General features: G+C 32.6%; 1 protein-coding gene across 4 annotated transcripts; it reads left to right on the top strand.

Annotated features, from left to right (window-relative positions):
- The first annotated feature begins 347 nt into the window (after positions 1 to 347).
- On the top strand, positions 348 to 21667 carry LOC118445336 (uncharacterized). Of its 4 annotated transcripts, none has more exons than XM_085655499.1 (7): positions 11970 to 12063; positions 12490 to 12694; positions 13382 to 13771; positions 14042 to 14358; positions 14461 to 14863; positions 16995 to 17110; positions 17234 to 21667. In XM_085655499.1, the coding sequence occupies exons 2-7, from the start codon at positions 12613 to 12615 to the stop codon at positions 20228 to 20230; spliced, it is 4305 nt and encodes a 1434-aa protein (XP_085511625.1). In that variant the 5' UTR covers positions 11970 to 12063; positions 12490 to 12612; the 3' UTR covers positions 20231 to 21667. The 4 variants fall into 4 exon arrangements, with proteins under 4 accessions (XP_085511628.1, XP_085511625.1, XP_085511626.1 ...); XM_085655500.1 differs by having other exon boundaries at positions 13382 to 13765; XM_085655501.1 differs by having other exon boundaries at positions 13382 to 13759.
- Positions 21668 to 22462: the final 795 nt, after the last annotated feature.

Genomic DNA, 22462 nt, shown 5'->3' on the forward strand with positions numbered 1-22462 from the left:
TTCTCGTTGATGGCCGGCGTCGTCGACAACGACGACGATTCAAGAGAACACATGAAAGAATCAAAATCGAAGGAAAAGAAGAATAAAAATAAATATACTCGTTATGTCAACGAAGTAGTGTCCTTTATTTCAATGAAGAAAAATAAAAAGGGGAAAAAGAAAAAAGAGAAAGTAGAAAATTACAAGAATGAGTAGAGGTACAAATGTATGATAGACAGAGAGAGAGAGAGAGAGAGAGAGAGATCGAGTGAGATAGGTTGAGGTAATGGAGTGGGGAGGAAGAGCATCGATAGAAACGGGTGGGGAGATGCCGAGAAGGGGCTTAGCGGGGAGCGCAGTGTGCGATCGCCGTTCGAGCGGTTAAGATTATGTTTAGAGTTTGTTTCGCGAGACGTCTCGGTGTTACTCGCGCTTGAGTATAATTGATAACGTACGTTCCTTCTTTTTTTCTTCCCCCCTTTCTTTTTTCTTCTTTTCTCTTTCTATTTCTCTATATCGAATAACCTATCTAGGATAAAAAAAAAAAAAAGAAGGGATATAAACGCGAAGGGTTGACGAGATTAATATAATTACCGGATGATATGCTACCAAATAGAAGATAGTGGTGTGTTCAGGCGATCCACCAAGATGATTATCATCTCGATGACACTTTTAACTTAAAGTGTAAGACCGAAATAAAAATAACGAAAGAAAGAGAAAAAGAGAAAAAGAGAAGGAGAGGGGGAGAGAGAGAGAGAGAAAGAGAGAAAATAAGACAATATAACAAAGATCGAAGAAAAACGAAAGGAAAGGAGGCTTAGAAGACCGTCGTCACGGTCTTCCTAAGAAATGGGCAAGAAGGGCTCCAAGCGGAAGACCCGATGGAGAACCCTGAGCATTGGTGGTGAGTCTCCATTTCTTCTCTTTCTCATTGTCATTCCCAGACAATGATTGGGCCCTGACGCAACCCCTCCGCGTATTAATTCCTCGTGTCTTGTTCGAGATTCTCTTTACACCCCTTCTTGTATATGGGAACGTGAATACGAGCGCGCGCGCGCGCGCGTTCTCTCTCTCTCACTCACCTTTCTCCATATTTCGCAAATCACCCGACGTCCGACCGGGCCATCGATCGCTCTCGACTAGATATTGCCTCGCCTTCGTGATATTCTATCTTCCTTTCTGTAATCTCTATTTTTCTTTCCTTCTTTCTTTTCTATTTCATTTATTCACTTTAGAATTTCTTATTTGCCATAAATAACGAGACGTCGCATTTCTCATTCTCAATATACCCTTTGTTCGTCGTCGTTCGTCAATGTCAAATTTTCCCTTCGAAAAATACAAAAAAAAAGAAGAAGAAAAAGGAAAAACTATCAATTAGAACTTTTCCATTTGATATAATAATACGATTACGTATCGATAATATCGAAAAGTTTATATAAATACGCGAGATATATAGAATATTGAGAGTAAAATATGGTCGAGAAATAGTCAATTCATAGACTCGACGTCTCGCTAAATGATTTTATTAACATCGCAAAAGTATACGGTTCATGTAATAAGGGGTAAAGGTCGAGGTAACTAAGATGATATATTTTTAATGAAAATATATAGTCATATTTCCTTTTATTTTGTATTTTTATTTTATTTATTTATTTATTTGTTCGTTTATTCATCCTACAATTAATTTCCGCAATTTATATATACATTTTTTACATTTTCATTTTGAGGTTATGATGAAGTTATATGCAAGTTAAAAAATCAAATATCTTTACATATTTATGTATTTACATATGGATAATATATAAGTCCGTGTATGTGTGTGTATGTGTATGTGTGTGTGTATACACGTTATGTATACATATAGTGATAGAGAATGTGTGGGAGAAGATGGGGATGGAAAAAGAGAAATAGTGTCACTGGGACATGTTAAAACGATTTCTTTGAGTCTCGAATTTAACGAGGCTCCAAAATCTATAATAACTTTTGAAAAAGAAAGAAAGAAAGAGAGAGCTAGAGATAGAAATAGAAGAGAGAGAAAGAGAAAGAGAGAGAGAGAGAGAGAAAAATCAAAACATATTTACGTCCTTGAAGGATCTGTTCGTTTGTATGTTGCTGCGTTATACGCAGAAATATAAACATACCCTTAATGGATTCGTCTGTAGAAACGAACTTAGGATCGTCAGAAACGTTCGACTGCGAGACCACCTCGCGACAGCATACATCGATCCATGTAACACCCTCTCTTTTGCGCTTCTTTCTACCTGCTCTGTTAGCTTGAGAAAATATCTACGTAACCTAAAAAAAGAAAAAAATTCTCTTGTTAGGTCCTTCTTTTCATACACAAAATGGGGTGTGTGTGTTTGTGTGTGTGTGTATATATGCATGTATGTATGTATGTATATATGCATGTATGTATGTATGTATGTATGTATGTATGTATGTATGTATGTATATATGTATACAAAATATATACTCACATATTTTCTTAGATTAAATTCTAATCTAAAATCTAAGTTTTCTCATTAAAAAATAATCTTCAGGAAGTCGTTTATAAGGGTCGTGCGATGGTAAATCGTGAGGGAAAAAAAAAGAAAAATCGACTTTCGTCGACTATGAAATATTCACGTACCTTGAAAAAATGTTGAATGTGATATTAATTTTAGCCAATAATAATGAGCACGATGTAAGTGAGCCAACAACACAGGGTTCATTAGAAAATTCACTTCAATTATGAAATGAATATATAAGCAGAAGAAGTGGAAAGAAAGTTTTTTTTTATTTTATTTAATTTTATTAATATTAATCGAATTTCGAACTTCTCGAACATCTTCCAAATACATACTTTTATATTTTATATATATATATATATATATATATATATATTTATATATTTCTTATAATCTATCTTATGTATAATTTCTGCCCACGCACACGCACACACACACACACACACAGACGCACATACACACACACATATATATATATATGATGTAGAAATAAGATTCTACAGAGTTAGTAGTTCAGTCAGCAAAATTACGAAAGGATTGAGAAAAAGGGGTATGACAAAGGAGAAAAATTAAAAAGAAAAAAAAAAAAAGGAAAAAGAAAGAATAAAAAAATAAAAGAGAAAGAAGAAAGAGAAGAAAGGAATACGGAATTCCATCCACGCGAGCATCAAAGCGCGGTGGTCGTTCTTGCAAGTTGCACGTGCTGCAGATCGTAGACCTTCCTCGAGCGTCGAATGATGCGCTCTCGTGTGTTACGTAATCCTAACCAACGCTGCCGGTAATAACGCACAACTTTAAGTACGTTACGTTACATGCGGGGCGTCACCAACTCTTTTTCCCTCTCTCTCTTTCTTTCTCTCTTTTTCTATATAACCTAACTCCTCTTATTACGTATATAGATATATGTTAGAAAAAGAAAAAAAAAGAAAAAAAGAAAAGAAAAGAAAAGAAAAATAATTACACAAAAATATTATTTCAATCATTGATAAGCGTAATTTCTTATAATTCGAAAAATAAATTAAAAAGGGAAAGATTTAAAAAAGGAAAAAAAAAAGAAAAAAAAAGAAAATATTCAAGTCCAAGCTCGGAACGTGTGTATGTAATGAACTGCGTAATACCTTTTGGGCATGCGTAAAAGCGATATAATGTACGAGAGAGAGAGAGAGAGAGAGAGAGAGAGAGAGAGAGAGAGAGAGAGAGAGAGAGTTATATATTAGAGAGAGATGGAGAGATACTTATATACATTTATCTAATGGAATTGTTCATATCGTTGATTGATAATTAAGAAATTTTTTTAATATCTTTAAAGATAATATTTTTTTAAATGATTAGTAGGTGCGATAAGTAAATACATATGTACATGCATACATACATGTATACGTGCATACATATGTGTATATATATATATATATATATATATGCAAATGTAGAAAGTATTTTTTTATTTGATCGTTCGAAAAATGTTCAGACGAATGTACTTTGAGTTTGAGTTATGAATAGCACGTGAGTGGCCACGAGGAACTCGAGTCACATGTTATCCCGCGTCGCCACACAGAGACGAGTTCACTTTTCGAATGATTCGTATGTCACGAGTCGTTTATATCTAAACTATTTCTTTTGATTTTTTTCTCTATTTTTCTTCTCTTTCTCTCTCTCTCTCTCTCTTTCTCTCTCTCTCTCTCTCTTTCTCTCTCTCTCTCTCTCTCTTTCTCTCTTTCTTTTTTCTTTCTATTGCTTTTTCTCTCTCTCTTTCTCTCTCTCTCTCTCTCTCTCTCTCTCTCTCTCTCTCTCTCTCTCTCTTTCTAACCGTCAAAATCATTACAAATTTTACAAAATATGTAACTACTGCGATATATTTTGTCGTAATATTGGAAAGTTACCAGGACTACGTTATCTTTTAGTTAGACTTTGCTTTAACATTGACAAATGTCAGATTTTCGTTGATTTTTATCAAGGATCAAAACGTATTTCGTTTTTTATACATGTAAACGATACTTGACCAAAAGTTTTTCGAATAATATTATCGATGAACTATTGAACTTTATTATCATGAATTTTGTATACATAATGGGCCAACATTTCCTAGATAGGTCAAAAAAAATGTTCTTATATAGGTCATTTTAATATTGAATTACTACTCTTTTTTGAGGATTTTTTTTAGACTTATTTTATCTTTTTTTTTTTCGTTAGATTGCAAAGTAAGTTTTTCGTGTAGTTTTATAATATTATATAATTGAAATTCAATTGAATTTTTTTGATTATTAAAAACATTGTTTTATACCTTTTGGCTTTTCTAACCTTACCTTGGAAGGTTAAGGAACTCTTGAGGGTATGCCAAATTTAACATCGATTGATTTCACACTGCTATTGAGACATATATATATATATATCTTATGTTTCTCAATACTATTAATATTAATCGTTCTAACTTAAAAATTATACATCCAAGTTTATATCTCAGAGACACATTTTCGCGCATTTGATGATTATATAATACAAAAAACATGACCTATAAATCAATGACTAAACACTAGAGGATGAAAATATCTTTATGTTGAAGAAAATAATAATAATAATACATATTATAATATTTATTTCTTGTACTCAACAAAATCGATTCTTATGATTATTATAATATACAACAGTTATATATTTATACTAATATACATTTATATTTATCTAAACGATCGGATCAAATATTTCATTGAAGTCATTGCAATGATGGCCTATACAAAACTAGTGTTTGTTGGTAGTGTGTAACAAACAGTTACTCAACGACCCAATAATCAAAATATTTTGTTAGTTTGCCAAAGTAATATACATACTATATTTCACGTTTATAATTCATCGATTGATGTGATCTAGGATTTTTTCTTTTTTTTTTTTCTAATATTCATAAAATATTTACATTAGCATAGAGATTATTTGAAAAAAAAAAAATTACCTATATCATAATATAGTTCATTGAAATACGAGATAAAAATCAAAATAGAAAGAAAAAAAAACGAAAAGAAAGAAAAAAGATTCAAGGAAATTATGTAGATACGAATAAAAGAAATTTCATATACGATTTTAGATTTATATGTAATGAAAATGGCGGCGAAGGTGAGAATGAATTCGAAACGAAGAATTTAAACGATAGATAAATAGATAGGTAGACAGAAAGCTGGTCCAATGTTTTCGACAATGTACCTAGACCATTCTATAATAGTCCGACGTTCCAAATCACTTATGCCTCGGCTATCCTTAACATTTGTCATCGTTCAGTACGATGGCAATAGTTAGACGCCAGCCATTCTTATTTTGGTGATACGAATTTAAAAAAAAAGAAAAAAGAAAAAGAAAAAAAAGGAAAAGAAAAAAGTGTGGAAAAGTAAAAGAAAGAGAAAAATAAGCAGAATAAAAATTTATAAGAATAAATTAAAATTTATGGCGCTTTAGAAATCAATTTTTCGAACAAATGGATCGGATCAAAAGTCGCCAATGTTTTCATTAAAAAGAGAAGTCCGAATGGGGCCTGATTTATGATAAAGAGTTCTTTATCTTAATTTCGTTCGGAGGGAATATTCTAATCTTAAAATACATTTTTCAATACACGTTTATTTTAAATGAATTTATTAAACGAAATTCTACTTAGAAACTGAAATATGTGCTTCGACAAAATAAAATAAGAAAGAAAAAGAAAAAGAAAAACATTAATACTCAGCTAATTTATAATAATCTGATGCATAATTGAAGAATAATAATAATCGATAATATTAATTCAATAATAATCAACTAATACGTCCATGTATATTACTCTCTTGAATATTTCATCGTAACATTCATTAATTTGATAAATCTGTTAAATAGTTATAATACTGATCCCATCTTACGGACATCTATATTTCAAAAACTATCATTTCAAAATATCTGGTACATATGGTACCGAGCGATGGCGAACATTTTAAAAATGATTCTCGAGCACTTGGGTAAGGCCCAAAAGACCCCGCGTTAAATCATCGTTTCAATTTTCATTATCCGATTGTTATTAATTATTGTTTTATCGTTTCGATCGAGACGATTAAAGTCGTTGCATTGAACTTGACACGTTTCTTATTACGATTCGTAATAAATTTATAGTGTTGTAATTCGTAAATATTTTCAAATCATTTCTTACGATATGGGGCGAAGAAAAAAGAAAGAAAGAAAATGAAAACATTGTAGCAATCTATTTATTCGAGATGTTGTTAGAAAGTCGAGGCGTGTATATAAGCAGAAAGGTGAGAGAGTTGTTCCTTCTAGAGTAACCTATTGATCAATGAGGTTGTCCCTAACGGGAAAGGGAAAAGGGCCTTCTCGTTGTGGCACAAGTTCAAATCTCGATTGCCAAAAGGGAAAGAAAGAAGGGATCTATATCTACTACGATACCATAGCAACGGGCGTGTCCCTTTCGATTTCATTTACGATATAAGAAGAAATAATATCTATAGGTGTATGTGTGCATGTGCATATTTGCTTTATATAAAAGAAAAGAAAACGAATATATTTATATATAACTAGAAGTTAAATATATTAATATCAAAATATATTATGTCATATATATATACGTATATTATATAAAAAATATATATTACATATATTATAATAATATGTTTTTACTTATACTTATGATATATGTATTGTATTTTTCTACTTCGTATATATTATATAATATATATATATTTTTTTTTTGTTTATTAAATACGGAAAAATACTTATATCAAAAGATATTGATATATATATATATATATATATATATATACATATATATATATATGAGATTTTAAAAGATACATGCACACACCTATATATATATATATATATATGTATACATACACAGCCAGATATATATGTACCTATATACATACATATATACCAGGAAACATGCATATATATATATATATATATATATATGTATGTTTCTACAAAACATTGTTTTAATTTCTCATGGATTAATATAAACAAAGTTTATAAAGTGATATGCATTTTGGCAATGCTCTTCACTTTATCTTCCGTTAGTGCCGTCTGTCGGAACGAATTACATAATTACTCGGTTACTACAAAGTAAAGTGATGTTCGCCGTCGTCGTCGTCGTCGTCGTCGTTATTCGTTCGTTCGTTCGGCATAGGCCGCAGTTATATAATTCCTCAGAGAAGCGAAACGCGCGCGCGAGCGAGCGAGCGAGCCGCAAGACACAGTCGTCTCTATTTATCGGATGGTATCTTCACACCTAGTAGAATTTCTAGAGTCTCTGTCTCTAGAGGCACAGGCTATAAAAGGAGAGAGGACACACTGGGTGGGATATCATTTGATTCTTCAATTTCCTCCTCCTGCCTTTTTCTTTCTTATCTTATTGATCATTATCGTCAATTATGCCAACGTCCAAATACGAAATTTGTTTATTACACAGAAAAACGAAATTCGCAATTTTTTTTTTTTTTTTTTTTTTTTTTTTTTTTTATCAGAATTTTTTTTTATTATTATCACAAGAAGAAAAGTGTTTAATTTGATTCGGATCAATTATAAAAAGAAAAAGAAAGAAATTATTTTTTTCATTAGAAAAATTCCGATGAAAATCTTAAAATAATCCTGAATTAATTTCATTCATTTATTTAACTATCGTAATCGTCGATTATCCCAATACTTAGATACAAATTTTATATATCCAACAATAATCGCGGAACAATTTCAAATTTCGTTTGATCGATTATTATTGGAGGGGAGAAAAAAAAAAAGAAAAAAAAAAGAAAAAAAAAAAGAAAAAAAATAAAAACGAAGAAAGAAATGAAGAAAAGGAGAAAAATAATTTTAATTAGGAAAAGTCTTTTTCGAGGTTCATAGAAATAATCCTAGAATTGCGCAACATTGTCGTCGGTATACCGTAGAGGAAAAGAGGGTGGATGGATGGGGTGGGGTGGGCGCGAGAGGAGGACGTGCATTTGGTGGAGTATTGCGCGCGCGCGCGTTTACTTAGGGATCAGGGAAAGAGGGAGAGAAGTAATAGAAATAGGAAGAAGAGGTGGAAGCGAAGGAGGAGAAGGAGAGGAGAAGGACTGTGGAGGGTGCGGTAGATGGAAAATCGTTTTGCTTCGCACAGTCGCCGGGGCTCGTGGAAGAAAATCGAAGGGTGAGAAGAGAAAAGAGAGGAGGATTTTGTTGTTAGGGGGCAACCAGTGTGGCGTACACCACCACCGTATACGCCACTTCGCATTTCGTTTTTCGTATTTCTTTTCGTTTCTCTTTCTCTCTCTTTCTCTCTTTATTTTTCCCTGGACTTGACGAGTTAATAACTCTTAATAACGGAATTTTCCAACGGACATAATCTGTCCTTTTTTTTTCGTTTTTTTTTCTTTTTCCCTTTCATTTTATTTCCCCGTTGAAAATGGAGAGAAAAAAAGGAAAGAGAGAGAGAAGGAAGAAAATAGTGTTTAAGAGCTACGTACGTTGATTAAAGTTAAAAGAAATAGAAAGGAAACAGAGATAGTAATAGTGTATTTGAAAAAAAAGGAGAAAGAGAGAGAGTGTGTGTGTGTGTGTTTTCTTGCTTCTCATTTTTATTTCTTTACTTTTTTTTCTACCATTTTTTCTTATTATTCACTATTATTATTATTATTATTATTATTATTATTATTATTATTATTATTATTATTATTGTTATTGTTATTGTTATTATTATTATTATTATTATTTAACTTCTGTTTTCATTTATTCTTCTTTTCTTTCACTTTCTCTCTCTATTTCTCTCTCTCTCTCTCTCTCTCTCTTTCTGTCCAATTTTCTAATCTTTTCTTCTACATAAAGAATATTTTGTTATTGTGTGCATCTACTTCTCGTTCTCGGATGGTAATCATCCCTGAAATAATTTCAACTCGTCGAAATTAGCCATCGATAAGATTTAGTAAGATCAATTACGTAATAATCGAGCATCGATCGTGTTCGGTGCTTTGAACGTCATGTACCTTTCTTATCGAATGACTCTCACATACACACACATGCACACACACACGCACACACTCACACACAATACATATCTATATACATGTATGTATGTTATTTTCGATAACCGTATTCATGATGCGTATAAGTGTATGCGTAAGCACTGACGCGTGTGTATATGTGTACAATCGTATATAAGTAGTACTCTATTGCATGATTTGTTTCGACCGATGCTTTAAATTTCTATGTAATATTAGCAATTTTCAAAGGTATATACGTACATAGCGTTATAACAATAGTATGATTTCGCAAGAGCAACGATTGACGATCGATCGTAAAACGAAATGGCAATATTTTTTTTTTTTTTAAATAGAAGGAGCTAAGAGAGCTGTGAAAAAGAATGAAAAGGAAAATGAAACAGAAAAACGATAAGAATGAGAGAACGATAAGAGGAAAGTTTATGCAGTATTGTTGATGTTGTAATGATGTTGTAATTACGGAAAAAGAGATAGATGGTATATCAACAAGAAAGAGAGAAAAAGAGATGAGAGTAAAGAGGAGGGGAGATAAAGGTCGAAAGGTAAAAGGAGTATCGATTCAAATATCATCGGTTACCAATCGATAAGCCTATATATGTATGTGGTATGTTAATTTAATCACTAGGTATAATAATATGGATCATAATCTCGAGACATTCCTTCGACTTATAGTAATTGTGTATAGTAATGTGTCCGATTTTAACACGAATTCTAGAAACCGAACGTGAGTAGATAAAGATAGGCCTCGGAAAGACGTGTTGCGTAAGTAACCGACGATAACGGAGGGCAAGTTTTTTATACAATTGTAACGTTATCGTTAAATTCTTAAGCGTAAACGTTTCTGAAGAAAAGAGGCAGGAAATGGGGAAGGAGGGAGGAGCGCTTTTATCTATATATCCGTGCATGGTCGCTTTTACCTTACACTATAAAATAGATTATTATGTATATTGAGTATGCGATAATATCTCGTTTATTAATCGTAATTTGAATTCATTAATTATCGTAAAGAATTCTCATGATATATTACCGTTTTACTATCGTTATTCTCAAACGTACGATTATAAATAATTTTTTTTTTCTTTTTCTTTTTTCTCGCCCGTTTTTAATTCTTTCTGCTTTTATTTTTCTTTTTTTTTCGAGGGATATTGAATTTTACGATTTTATTATGAGAAACTTTAGAATGATGCGATTTTAATCTCTCAGAGTTATTTGCCCTGTCCTCCATTATCACAGTTTTACGAAGTTTAATCGTAAACGGAAGAACTTCAAAAGATATTAATATTTAAAGATTCTAAAGACTACAAACATTCTTCTTCTTCTTCGATCTTTACGAAAAAAGAAAGTTGACGGTCTCTTTTTCTTTTTTTTTTTTATTTATCCCCTTTGTTTTATTAATTTTTAAATAAATAGATACAACTCTCGATGGATATTCGTGTGTGTGTGTGTGTGTGTATATGTGTGTGTGAGGGATTGGGGAGGTGGTGTTGAGGGGAGGATGGTATACGTGTGTGTATGCAGTATTACCTGCAAACGGATCGATCAATGAAGCGCGTACTCTTTCAATTTAATACGGTTTCACAGCAAAGTATGTAGTATATATATCTATAGAATATGTACTTTAATCAACTATACTGAGAATCTAGGCTGAAACAAGAAAAGTCAAAGGGAATAAAGGAAACGTACGTCGTAGTAGCATCGACCTTTTCGTGACACAGGAAGGAAAAAGATTTGAAAGTAGGAAAAATGATATATCACAAAGGATGATAATGTAAAATGATTAAAAAAAAAAAGTTGGAAGAAGGAAATAAAATAAATGTAAGAAGGTCAAGAACCTGAGAAAGGCAAAAAGCATAATCAAAAATTAATCTTTGGTTCGAGAAACGAACGAATATTCGACAGACTTGCGTCGTGGAAGTATATTAGCATCGATTAGCACTCACATTCTAATCGTATTATTTAGTTTCAAAAAGTTACAAGTGTTTCATTTACACCAGAAATGGTTATAGTTATCTTTATATATATATATATATATATATATATATATATATATAATCTAAATATTACTAAATATTATACTAATTATTTCTAATAGTATTTTTAAATTTATATGTATATATATATATATGTAAAAAATTTTTATAAATGTAGAAAAAACATAATCAAGAAATGATAAAAAAAAAATTGATAAAAATTATAAAAGTGGCCTTAGAAAAATAATATGTGAGAAATATAGTATGAGGATTTGTTGTCCTTCGTTGAACTCGAGAATTCTACCGATGGGATCTATCGCACCATCGCTTGTCTTCTATTCTAATTCCAATGCTATTCTAGTCCTATGCTAGCACAGTAGCCAATCGGCTACGTCCGCCGAAGCGCACGACACTCTACGAACGCCCTCGTCTCTTCTCTCTCTCTCTCTTTTTACGCCCTCTTCTCCCCCGCGACTCCCTACGCTCACCCCTTTCCGCGCACAGCCTTAGTCGATCTCAGGGCATCGCGTGCGAAACATTATTGCGCTGCATCCTCGTTACGTGTATTTTCGTCCCTTTTCACTCATCCGTAACGATCGAGACAAACGAACGGTGAGAGAGGAAAGAGAGAGAAAGAGAGACAGATAGAGAAACAGAAAGAGGGAGAGAGAAAGAGAGAGCGAGAGAGAGAGAGGGAGGGAGGGAGGGTGAGAGGGAGTGGGAAAGATTTAAAGAAGAAAATCGAATAAAAGTATCCGGTCGAATGAAAGAAAAATTAATTAATTAAAAAAAAAAAAAAAAAAAGGAAAGGAAAAAAGGAGAAAAATTAACTTCGAAATTTGTAGTTCCTGGTTAGATCGATCTCTTTTAATAATTTTGTCTTCTTTTCGTCTCTTCTTTCCCTCCTTCCCAACCCCCTATTTCTTAAATCCGTTCATTCGCCTCCCCACCATCTTCATTTTTCTTCATATTATATATATATATATATATATATATATATATATATATATATAAATAAATAATGATTTGTCATTGGAGAACGCATCGATCGAAAACCGAGAAGTAGATGCGTTATTAGAAACTTATACGTCGTGTTGAGTGCGCGAGACGGATTCTTCTCTACGTTGTGGAAAAGTTTAAAAAGGGCGGAGGGAATAAGTCATGCAGTGGCGCCGACAACGGAGGGTTACCCACGTGATCGGCTCCTCCAATCACGTTTTGCTTTTAGCGAGGTACCAAGATGGTACGATTTTCAAATTGTCATGAATTAATGCCCGTGAAATTGGTCGCATTATTGATCTATATGAAAAAAAGAGCATCTTTTGTAATTCTTTTCTTTCTTTCTTTTTTTTTAAATTTTTTTCCTTCTTTTCCTTTCTTTTCTTTTTTGTATTATTTAACACTAATATATATATATATATATATATATATATATATATTTCTTAATATAGAAAGAAAGTGAGGTATGATTAATAGTAATACGAAATTTTCTATAGAAACTTAATGGTAACGATAAATCTTGTTCATCATTCAAAATAATGGCACGTTAAAAACGACAAAGATAGTGTAGTAACGAACCTTCGGTGATTGTCACACTTACCGTTTTCGAAACGTTCGTTTGGCACGAAATCTAGGCTAACATACTTTATTTTCTATCGTCGTGTATGTAACTCCCAGTCGCGACGATTCTTCCAAACGTATTTGTCGTGTATATATATATATATATATGTATATATATATATATATATGTATATATATATATATATATATATATGTATATATATATATATATATATGTATATATATATATATATATATGTATATATATATATATACACGATGGTTGCGATAGAAAAAGAAAATTATAAAAAATTCGAATCTATTTGGAACCAAATGAACGAATTTATTGAATGATCTTTTCTTTCTATAGCTCCACCAGGAGAGGAGGACGAAGAAGAAGGCTTGCGAAACGGATACGTAAAAGGTCAGCAAAATGACACGAGCCCTCATAACTTTGATCGAAATGGACAGGCTGAATATAAACCACGAAGAAGCGTTGTTGGATTCAGTGGTAGCAGTAATTATGCGAGTGGAACATCGAGATCGAGGAGAGACGAATCGACAGGTTCTCTTTCCCAACCTAAAATTATATTCAATGAGGACGAATATACGAGGATTACGACACCTAGACAAGATGTTCTCTTCAAGAAGGGTTATTTGTCCCGTAAAAAACCATGGGCTAGTAATACTAGTACCAGTGCTACACCATCAACCACTGAGAGTCAGTCAGCCTCGCATTCAACCGCAGGTAGAGGTATAGGTAGAAGCGTAAAGCATTTCATCAAATCTTTTTTATTGTCCATTTTTTGTTTGTCCAAATATCTTACGTATAATGTATAAAATTAAATTAACTCTGTTTTTTGTCTTTATATTTATCTTAGGAAAGAGGTAATTCGTTATACTTTATATTTTTATCATCTTTTTTTTCTTTTTCTTCTTAATTTTTATCGTTCGCTCTACATCGTCCACATACCTAAAATTATTATCATCCAAATAGTTAATATCTTATTTATAATGTAATGAATTTTAGATGGCAGCGAAACAACAGAGGATCAACAATTATTGGATAGGGATAGCACAGTTGGAGAATATCCTCCAGCAATTGATCCGACAGCGCAAATTAGTTATGGAACATTTTATGATCATGCCAGTGGTTATTATTACGAATATCCGATGATGTTGGTTGGACCTGCACCAATTCCTGCCCAAATTGGACCTAGCGTCCTTGCGGCTCTCCCATGTGGTTCGGTACCTTTAAGACCAATAGAATGGATCAATCCAGCTTTTGTACCAAAACTATCTGGACAATCTTATTGCTTGATGGACTCCAATGAGATTCATTATCAGGTGAAACTGACTCTATTCGATATTATTATATTTATATGAATTTAAAAAGAAGAAGAAAAAAAAATTAATATAATTAGTAACGTTAAATAATTCTTTAAACAGAGTGGTCAAAGTACAGAAAGTCATGCGATAGTAACGGAAGAACATAATAATGCTTCAGTACCAGTGGAAAATTCTAATGGTGTTTGGAATGAAAATGGTACAGGAAGTGCAAGTTGCAATGGAAGCATTGCTGAGGAAGTCGAAGAACAAAAAGTAGAAGGAACTAATGTGATAAAAGGAGAAATCGTCAAAGAGGATAATCGAACGGAAGAGTTTTATGGTGTAGTGGATCAATGTCCAATGATAGAAGAAAATAATGATGGAAGTCGTGCTCCTTATCTCGAGCCAATTGTGATGCAACAACCACCTATACACCACGTGCCACATGTGATACCAGCCATACCACAGCCATATATGTATCCTGGTCACTACATGTTCGGTCCACCACTGGTCAACATTAATGGTTGGTTAACAATTTAATCGCTCTGTCTTGTTTATGCGAATCCAAAGATTGATATCGTTTTTTTGACTTATTTTCAATCGTTAAGAATAGTTTTTTTTTATTCGCTCTTCGTACGATTAGCTTCGTTCTGTTCACGGACGGATGGACGGAACAACGGACGAAATAAAGAGTCTTGTTATGGATTAAAAAAGACAGAGATAGATAAAGAGAAATGTAGAGGGAGGGAGGGAGGGAGAGAAAGAGAGTGAGAGAGGAAAAAAGGAAAAAAAAGCGCATGTTGAGAAGGAAACGCGAAACGTGTCTCTTTTACGATCGTTTATGTAATATTGCACAATCGGCTAGTATCTTTACATATTACATCATGATCTTGGAAAATTATATATATATATATATGTGTGTGTGTATACATATGTATATATGTGTGTGTATATATGTACATATCAGATTAAGCTTAGATTTAATATACTCTTTATTCAGATTATAATTCTTTTGTAAGAAGTTTATTTATCTTTTTTTTTTCTCTCGTAATGAATTGATCGTTAACAAAATGTTTGTATAGTCGAAGTATATTTTTAATTCTACGGATGTATAAAAATATCGTAAAAGCCAAAAAAAATAGAGGAAAAGAAAAAGAAGAAAAAAAAACAGAAAAAGAGAGAGAGAGAGAGAGAAAGAGAGAGAGAGAGAGAGAGAGAGAGAAATATCGGCTCCTTCCTTCCCTGTAATACGTCAAGATTGGGCATAGTACGTTTGATTGTACCTATTTCTAATGTTAAACGAGAACAGTGTCGGTTGGATGCGCGGCCAGGGGAAAGGAATATACCCAGATACATGACTGCTGTCCCGTCCATCGACATCATTGCTGTTTTATTACCACCGTGCCTCTACCCCATTCAAGGTAAAAGGTAATAATACGCAAATGGGAAATAGCTTGTCTTAGATACGATCGTAATGGAAAAGTTATTGGATTGTATTAATGTAAGATATTTCTGAAAAAAATTTCTGAATCTTTTGATGATACGAAGAATTGAAATTAATTTGAACAAAATTAATTTTCATTTTTAAGACGATTGTTTTTGACCATTAAGCTATCCAAATCTTTAAGCTAATATATCTTACAAATGTTTACTTGTTAATAATGAGAGATTAATGATTTAAAAACAAAATAAAAAAAAAATCCAATTGATTTGCGATCGTATTTAAAGAGAGCACGGCTTCCTATTACACACTCGATGTCACGTATTTGTAAAAAAGAAAAAAAAAAAAAGAAAAAAGAAAAAAAATAAGGAGAAGAAAAAAAATGAAAAAAAAAAAATGTATTCAAAAAACGATGTTTTTGGTACATCACCTATGTCATCTCATTCACTACATATAAATGTATACAAATAAATGTAATTATCTCTCGTCGTTTTACGATCACGCCCGTTCTCTCATTGCCGATTCACATTGCACACATCAAAAAGAGAAACTATCATCTCTCTTATCTTAGAAGTCCATTGACTCATGCCGATGATCACGAGAAGTCTCGCGGTAAATTACGTCGACATTTAGCACGTCTGAAATATGTTGCCTCCTTGAAGTAGAAGTAGAAGTAGAAGTAGAAGAAGAATAAGAAGAACATAAAGATGAGGAAGAAGAAGAAGATGAAGAAGAAAAAGAAGAAAAAGAAGAAGAAGAAGAAGAAGAGGAGGAAACGGCGGTAAAGAGACTTGGCAAAGTAATTTACGCATTGCGCTCCTAGAACTAAAATAGAGTCTAGATAAAAATATATTCGTTGGCGTCGATGCGAGGCCAGGAGCTCTCGAGAAAAGCATTAAAAAGCCAAGTTCATTCCACGTGTCCTCAAGCAAGTCCTCCTGATTGATACCACAGGAGGATTGTACCAATCATTAAAGGTGTTTTATGAGTTATTATATAAAAAAAAAAAAAAAAAAAAGAAACCGCACATATTCATCTTTTGATCGTCCTTCATAGAACTGCTCCGTTTATACTCCTTTGATTATTTTAATTTGTAATATTTCGAATGATTATCCATTGAAAATATGTTTTCATTTTTATTTATTTATTTTTTTTCTTTCTTTTTTTTCTTCCTTATTCTTTCTAAATAATATGTTTTCTTTTGTATCAAAAGGTGTAACCATACAAGGAGGACCAATGATCAGAACCACCGATATTACAACAATGATGGGAACGTACACCAAAAGAAGGAAGAAGAAAAAGAGTAGAAAGCAAAGAAGACTCGCGTTGGTATGATCACATATTTTATTACTTATAAATGCAAATATTATCTTTAATAATGTAATAAGAGAATCGTTTGCGATATAAAGTAATATCTTTTTTTTTTCTTTTTCTTTCTTAAAATTTCTTAAGGTTAACGCGGAAGACGACGATGAGGAATACAGTTCCGAAGGAGAAAATGGTTTATCGTCTTCCCGGACATCTTGGTCTACTACGTGTCCAGCTTTGGTTACAACAATAACAACAACGATGACGACGACGACGACGACGACAACGACGGAGACCGAGACGGCAACTACGACGACCACGACAATGACGAATCGACCTCTTAATCCTGAGTGCGAAGAATTTCAACTTCGTCCGGTTGTCGAACGTGCTGTTTCACTTGCGATATCATCATTGCCATCACCATCACCATCACCACCACCACCACCACCACCACCACCACCACCACCACCACCACAACAACAACAACAACAACAACAACAAGCGCAACAGCAGCAGCATACTTTTGAAGAAACCGATCAGTTACTTCGAACGAGTACATTTACAGAAGAAATACATGAGAATGGTAATGATACTTCTTGTGAAACGAAGTATTATAATACTTCCTGTAAAGATATGAATAACAAAGAACAGGAAACGACGACATTAAATGAAATATACGATTCGAATATGGAATCATTCATGGAAGATTTGTTGTCTTCGGCGTCATCGTCATCGTCGTCGTCGTCGTCGAACAAACAAGTTGACTCTTTGACTAATCCAGAGAATAGACTGACCGACTACCTCTCTGATAACAAAACAGTCAACTCAACGAAAGAGGAGACTACAGACTACGTAATTAATGACGCAAGGACTGAAAGTAAAGCGTCGCAAAGGACTGATATTAAAGATGTTGCTAATAATTCGTTCAGTGCCAATGAAAAAATATGCGAACGATCTACTAGCGACGTTAATAAATTTTCATCTATATTATACGCGGAACGTGACAAGGATATATTAATAAATGGACAAAGAGGTACGGATGAAGATAATGACGATACGGAAATGATGAAAATTTCATCTTTAGAAAATTATACATTACTTTCTGAAAAAGTAATATTATCGCCGCCATCATCATCATCGTCATCCTCGTCCACATCGTCATCATCGTCATCGTCATCATCATCGTCATCATCGAGATTGTCCAGAGAATTGGATCTCGAGGAAGAAATGATAATAACTAGCAATCTGAATACTCGACAGAAGGAAGAAGAAGAAGAAAAAACTTCTGAATCGTTTGATACAAAGGGAACAAAAACGATATTATTTTCGAAGAAGTACAATTCGAAGGATACAAAGTTTTTGAGAGAAACAACACCTGTTCTAAACTTAAATGAGAGTAATAATGCAATAGTCGAATCCAATGAAAATGTAACAAATGAAATTGAGAAGGCACAAACGAAGAAAGTTACATTAACGATCGAATTGGAATCCGTGTCTATTGTTGAAAAAAATGATAAAATCGAAATGGAAGATCGAGTTTCGAATGAGTCCGTATTTGAGACTGCGAGAGACTATGTCGATAATAAGACTGTTAGGAAGGACGTTGCTGAAAGTTCTAACGATGATTCTGGTTTTGAAACTCAAACGCATCAAGCTGAATATCATATAACCGAAGCTGTAACTGAATGGTTACGCAGAGCAAATTCGCCAGATGTATTTATAAAGACGTCAGTGATTATTTCGGACAGCGATAGCGTGGATGAGGATGATTTGGACGAAGAGCCGCCAAAAAACTTGAAAGGCAACCCCATACCTGCACTATCTTTTAATAGCAACGCCGACGATTATGATCAATTGTCGTGCATGGCTAGCTGCAGCGAATTCGCAAAGATTAATAACAGCATTGAGAACGATAAGACATGCAACAACGATATATCAGCAATTTCTAAAAGGAAAACAGCAATGTATGTTCGAGGTATTAAGAAAATGTCAGGAGAGAGATTCGCTAGGCGTGTTGTAAATAAAGACGAAAATATTTTCAACAAAGTAATATTTTCTTCCTCGGATTCTTGTCAACAACAGGAAAAAGAAGAAGACCACAAACAAGAAGACGAAGAAGAAGAAGAAGAAAAATTCACCAACAAATTGAGAAATAGGAATCTGCTGAAAAAGAATGTTGTTGGGATTTGCGAATTTACTGAGAAGGATAGCGTTACGGGTATGAGGGTTGCTAACAGCTCTCGGATGAATTTAAAAAGGAACAACGCGAGACGTGCGAGAAGAATTGGAAAAATTCATAAAAGACCAGCTGAATGTATGAACGTTAAGATACAACGTATAGATGTGAGTACTGAGGATGAAGGAATTGCAGAAGATACTATGAACGTAAGAACTTTTGAGAAAGGAGAAATAGTTGTCTCGATAGACGGCAAATTGCTTCAGATTTCACCGTTTGCACAGTTCGTACATTATGTAGAAAATGTATCTAAAAATATTAATCAAACAGATGAGATAAATCTGAAAAAGACAATAGTTGGTACTAATAAAATAGAAAGAAAATACATGGATAAGAAAAACAGTAATAGTGATGACGATGAAATCGAAAGTACAGTGGCTTCATTGGTTAGTATAGAGGAACCTGATGTATTAGAATGTTGGGAAGCAGAAACTATTGAGCCGATAATAACTCCAAAGAGAATGTTGCAAAGTCATGGTACATCTTATGAAGGAGAAGCCGCGGAAGAAGATAATTTTCAAACTGAACCAGCTATTGTAGAACATGTACAGAAGTATTACAGATTGGCACGTGAAAGTGCTACGAGTATAGAAGAGGAACCATACGAAAGCAAAATAAATGAGCTCGATCTTAAGCCATTTAATAAATCCAGAATGGTGCCAAATAGTTCTGTTGAATTGATCAAAGGTTACCAAGGAGAAGAAATTCCAATAATAATGCCAAATGAAAAAGACACGAGTATTGTGGACGAACTTAAGATACCTATCGAAGAAGCTTTCGAAGTATATGAAAATTGCTACATGGATAAATCACCCAATTCAATTTTTCAACCATATAACATATTAAATCGTCAAGAAAGTGAAAGACCTGTATCATGCAGAGCGGTTTATTGTAGCATTCAATAATAATCTTAAATAACTGGAAACACAGTTATAACTTCGTTATAAATATAATGTCTTGGAAAAAAAAAAACAAAGAATAATGATAGCTCTAAGGCTGCACATCTCGATCATACTTCTATGACACTACTTCTTCCACGAATACTATATATATCAATGTATATGTTTACATCATTGCCTCGAGAGTGGAAGATCGAAATTCATTCATTATATTATATAATCTGTGCATTAATATATTTTTATTATACAACAAAAATCATGATTCAAGAAATGATTCGAATGAAATGCGACAAACGGAGATAAAACGTATACAACTGTTCTTTCTTTTTGTTTTTATTCTTTTTTTGTAAATAATTCTATACATTTTTTTTTTCATCTCGTCATATTTCATAAATACTTCAGTCGAATGTTATGCATTATGAAAGAAAGAAAAGAAAAAAAAGAAAAAGGAAAAAAAAAATATTAACGTTAACAGTTTTCAATGAATTAACGATTACCACAATGGTTAGAAACTACTTGCTGCACATATTTTTATTTCTACGATGACAAATATGCAGGTCGTGCATTTTTTAAGATCTTGCCAGGAAACAAGATTAATTGAATAAGGTCACATCATCTTTATTTAATGGATGGATAATGAAATATGATAAAGAATAAAAAAAAAGAAAGAACGGAGAAGAAAGAAAAGAAAAGGAAAGTAAAAAATATGAAAGAAAAAAAAAAATAATGGAGACAGGCAAGACGACACATTGATTATTTTTCTTCTTCTTATTAAAAGAAAAAAAAAAAAAAGTACATTGTAAGCACGAAACGAATTATATTATGTCTTAAAATGACTAAAAGACATATTTTTTACAAACTCCGTTTAATCCACGAATTTTACATGAAAATTAAATAATCAACTTCGTGTACCACGTTAAAGGACCTTCGCTTAGGGAATACCTTAAATTTGTTAATGGAAGATACAAAAAAAAAAAATATACAATAGAAACTGTAGATTATATTCGCAAATTCATTATATTATCGCTTCATTCAATTTCCTAAGCTAGGGGCTTATATTATTATTATTATTATTATTATTAAATGAAGAAAAAAAAAAAGAAAAAAGTAAGAGAGAGAGAGAGAGAGAGAGAGAGAGAGAGAGAGAGAGAATAGACAGAAAAGCTCAGAAACAATTATTTCTTGTATGCTTCGAGTAGCGACGTATGGATATTGACATGATTATGGCGTTATGTTTGGCTAGGTATATATAATAATCTATAGGAAAGACAAAAATGCAGTAGATTACGTAGTTTTATCCTAGCCATTGAAGAAAAAAAAAAAAGAAAAAAGAAAAAAAACGAACAACAAAAAATAAGTAAAATATAAAATGTACATAAGTTTTTTGCTCAGCAATGAGCATGTTATACTGGTTTAATCGAAAGAAATAAAAAGCGATGAAAGTTACGTTGAAATAGATACATACATACAGTTGAAACTATAGATGCACACTTTGCTTGTATACGCATATGTGTACTTACACATGCAAGAAGATAAAATATAAAAGAAGCTGTTGTTATGTCATAATTCATATATTAGTTTCATATAGCTGGGGAAAAAAAAAAGGGAAAATACCTCAGGTTGGTACAGATATATATCTCGATTGAAAGAGAAAAAGAAAAAAAAGAAATAGAAAAAGGAAACGTATGGTTCACTAATATCGCATGTATCTCATATCATAATATACAAACATACCTCAAAGAAATGTATATATTTAAAAGCGCTATTCATCCAAACAAACAAAACAAACAAACACACATACATATACACACATACATACACAATATTGACGTCAGGTATAATAATAATTATTATTAATAATAATAATATAATTAAATATTAATATAATAAAATAATAATAATCATTATGTCGGAGCAACAGCGATATATAGAGAAGACAGTCGTTCCTGCAATATCCTAATTTTTCCAAGGTACATGAGAAGCATCGATTATTTCCAGGATAATCCATAAAATTTATAGTAATTCATTCACTTTAAAGTATATTAATGATAGGAGCGAATAATACCGCTATATTAAATGCGCGTTGCATTAATTGTGTGCCTTATTCTGTGGCGGCCATTTTTGTAACCAGTTCAAAGCAAACTCCTTGATGATCAACAATGAACAATATTGTCAAAGAGCTCTTAAGACTTATTATTACGCTCGAAGTCGCGAATAAAAACAGAAAATAAATACTTG

The sequence above is a fragment of the Vespa mandarinia genome, chromosome 2, assembly GCF_050613455.1.
Source record: "Vespa mandarinia isolate Hongniang chromosome 2, ASM5061345v1, whole genome shotgun sequence".
In the NCBI taxonomy this organism is placed as follows: domain Eukaryota; kingdom Metazoa; phylum Arthropoda; class Insecta; order Hymenoptera; family Vespidae; genus Vespa; species Vespa mandarinia.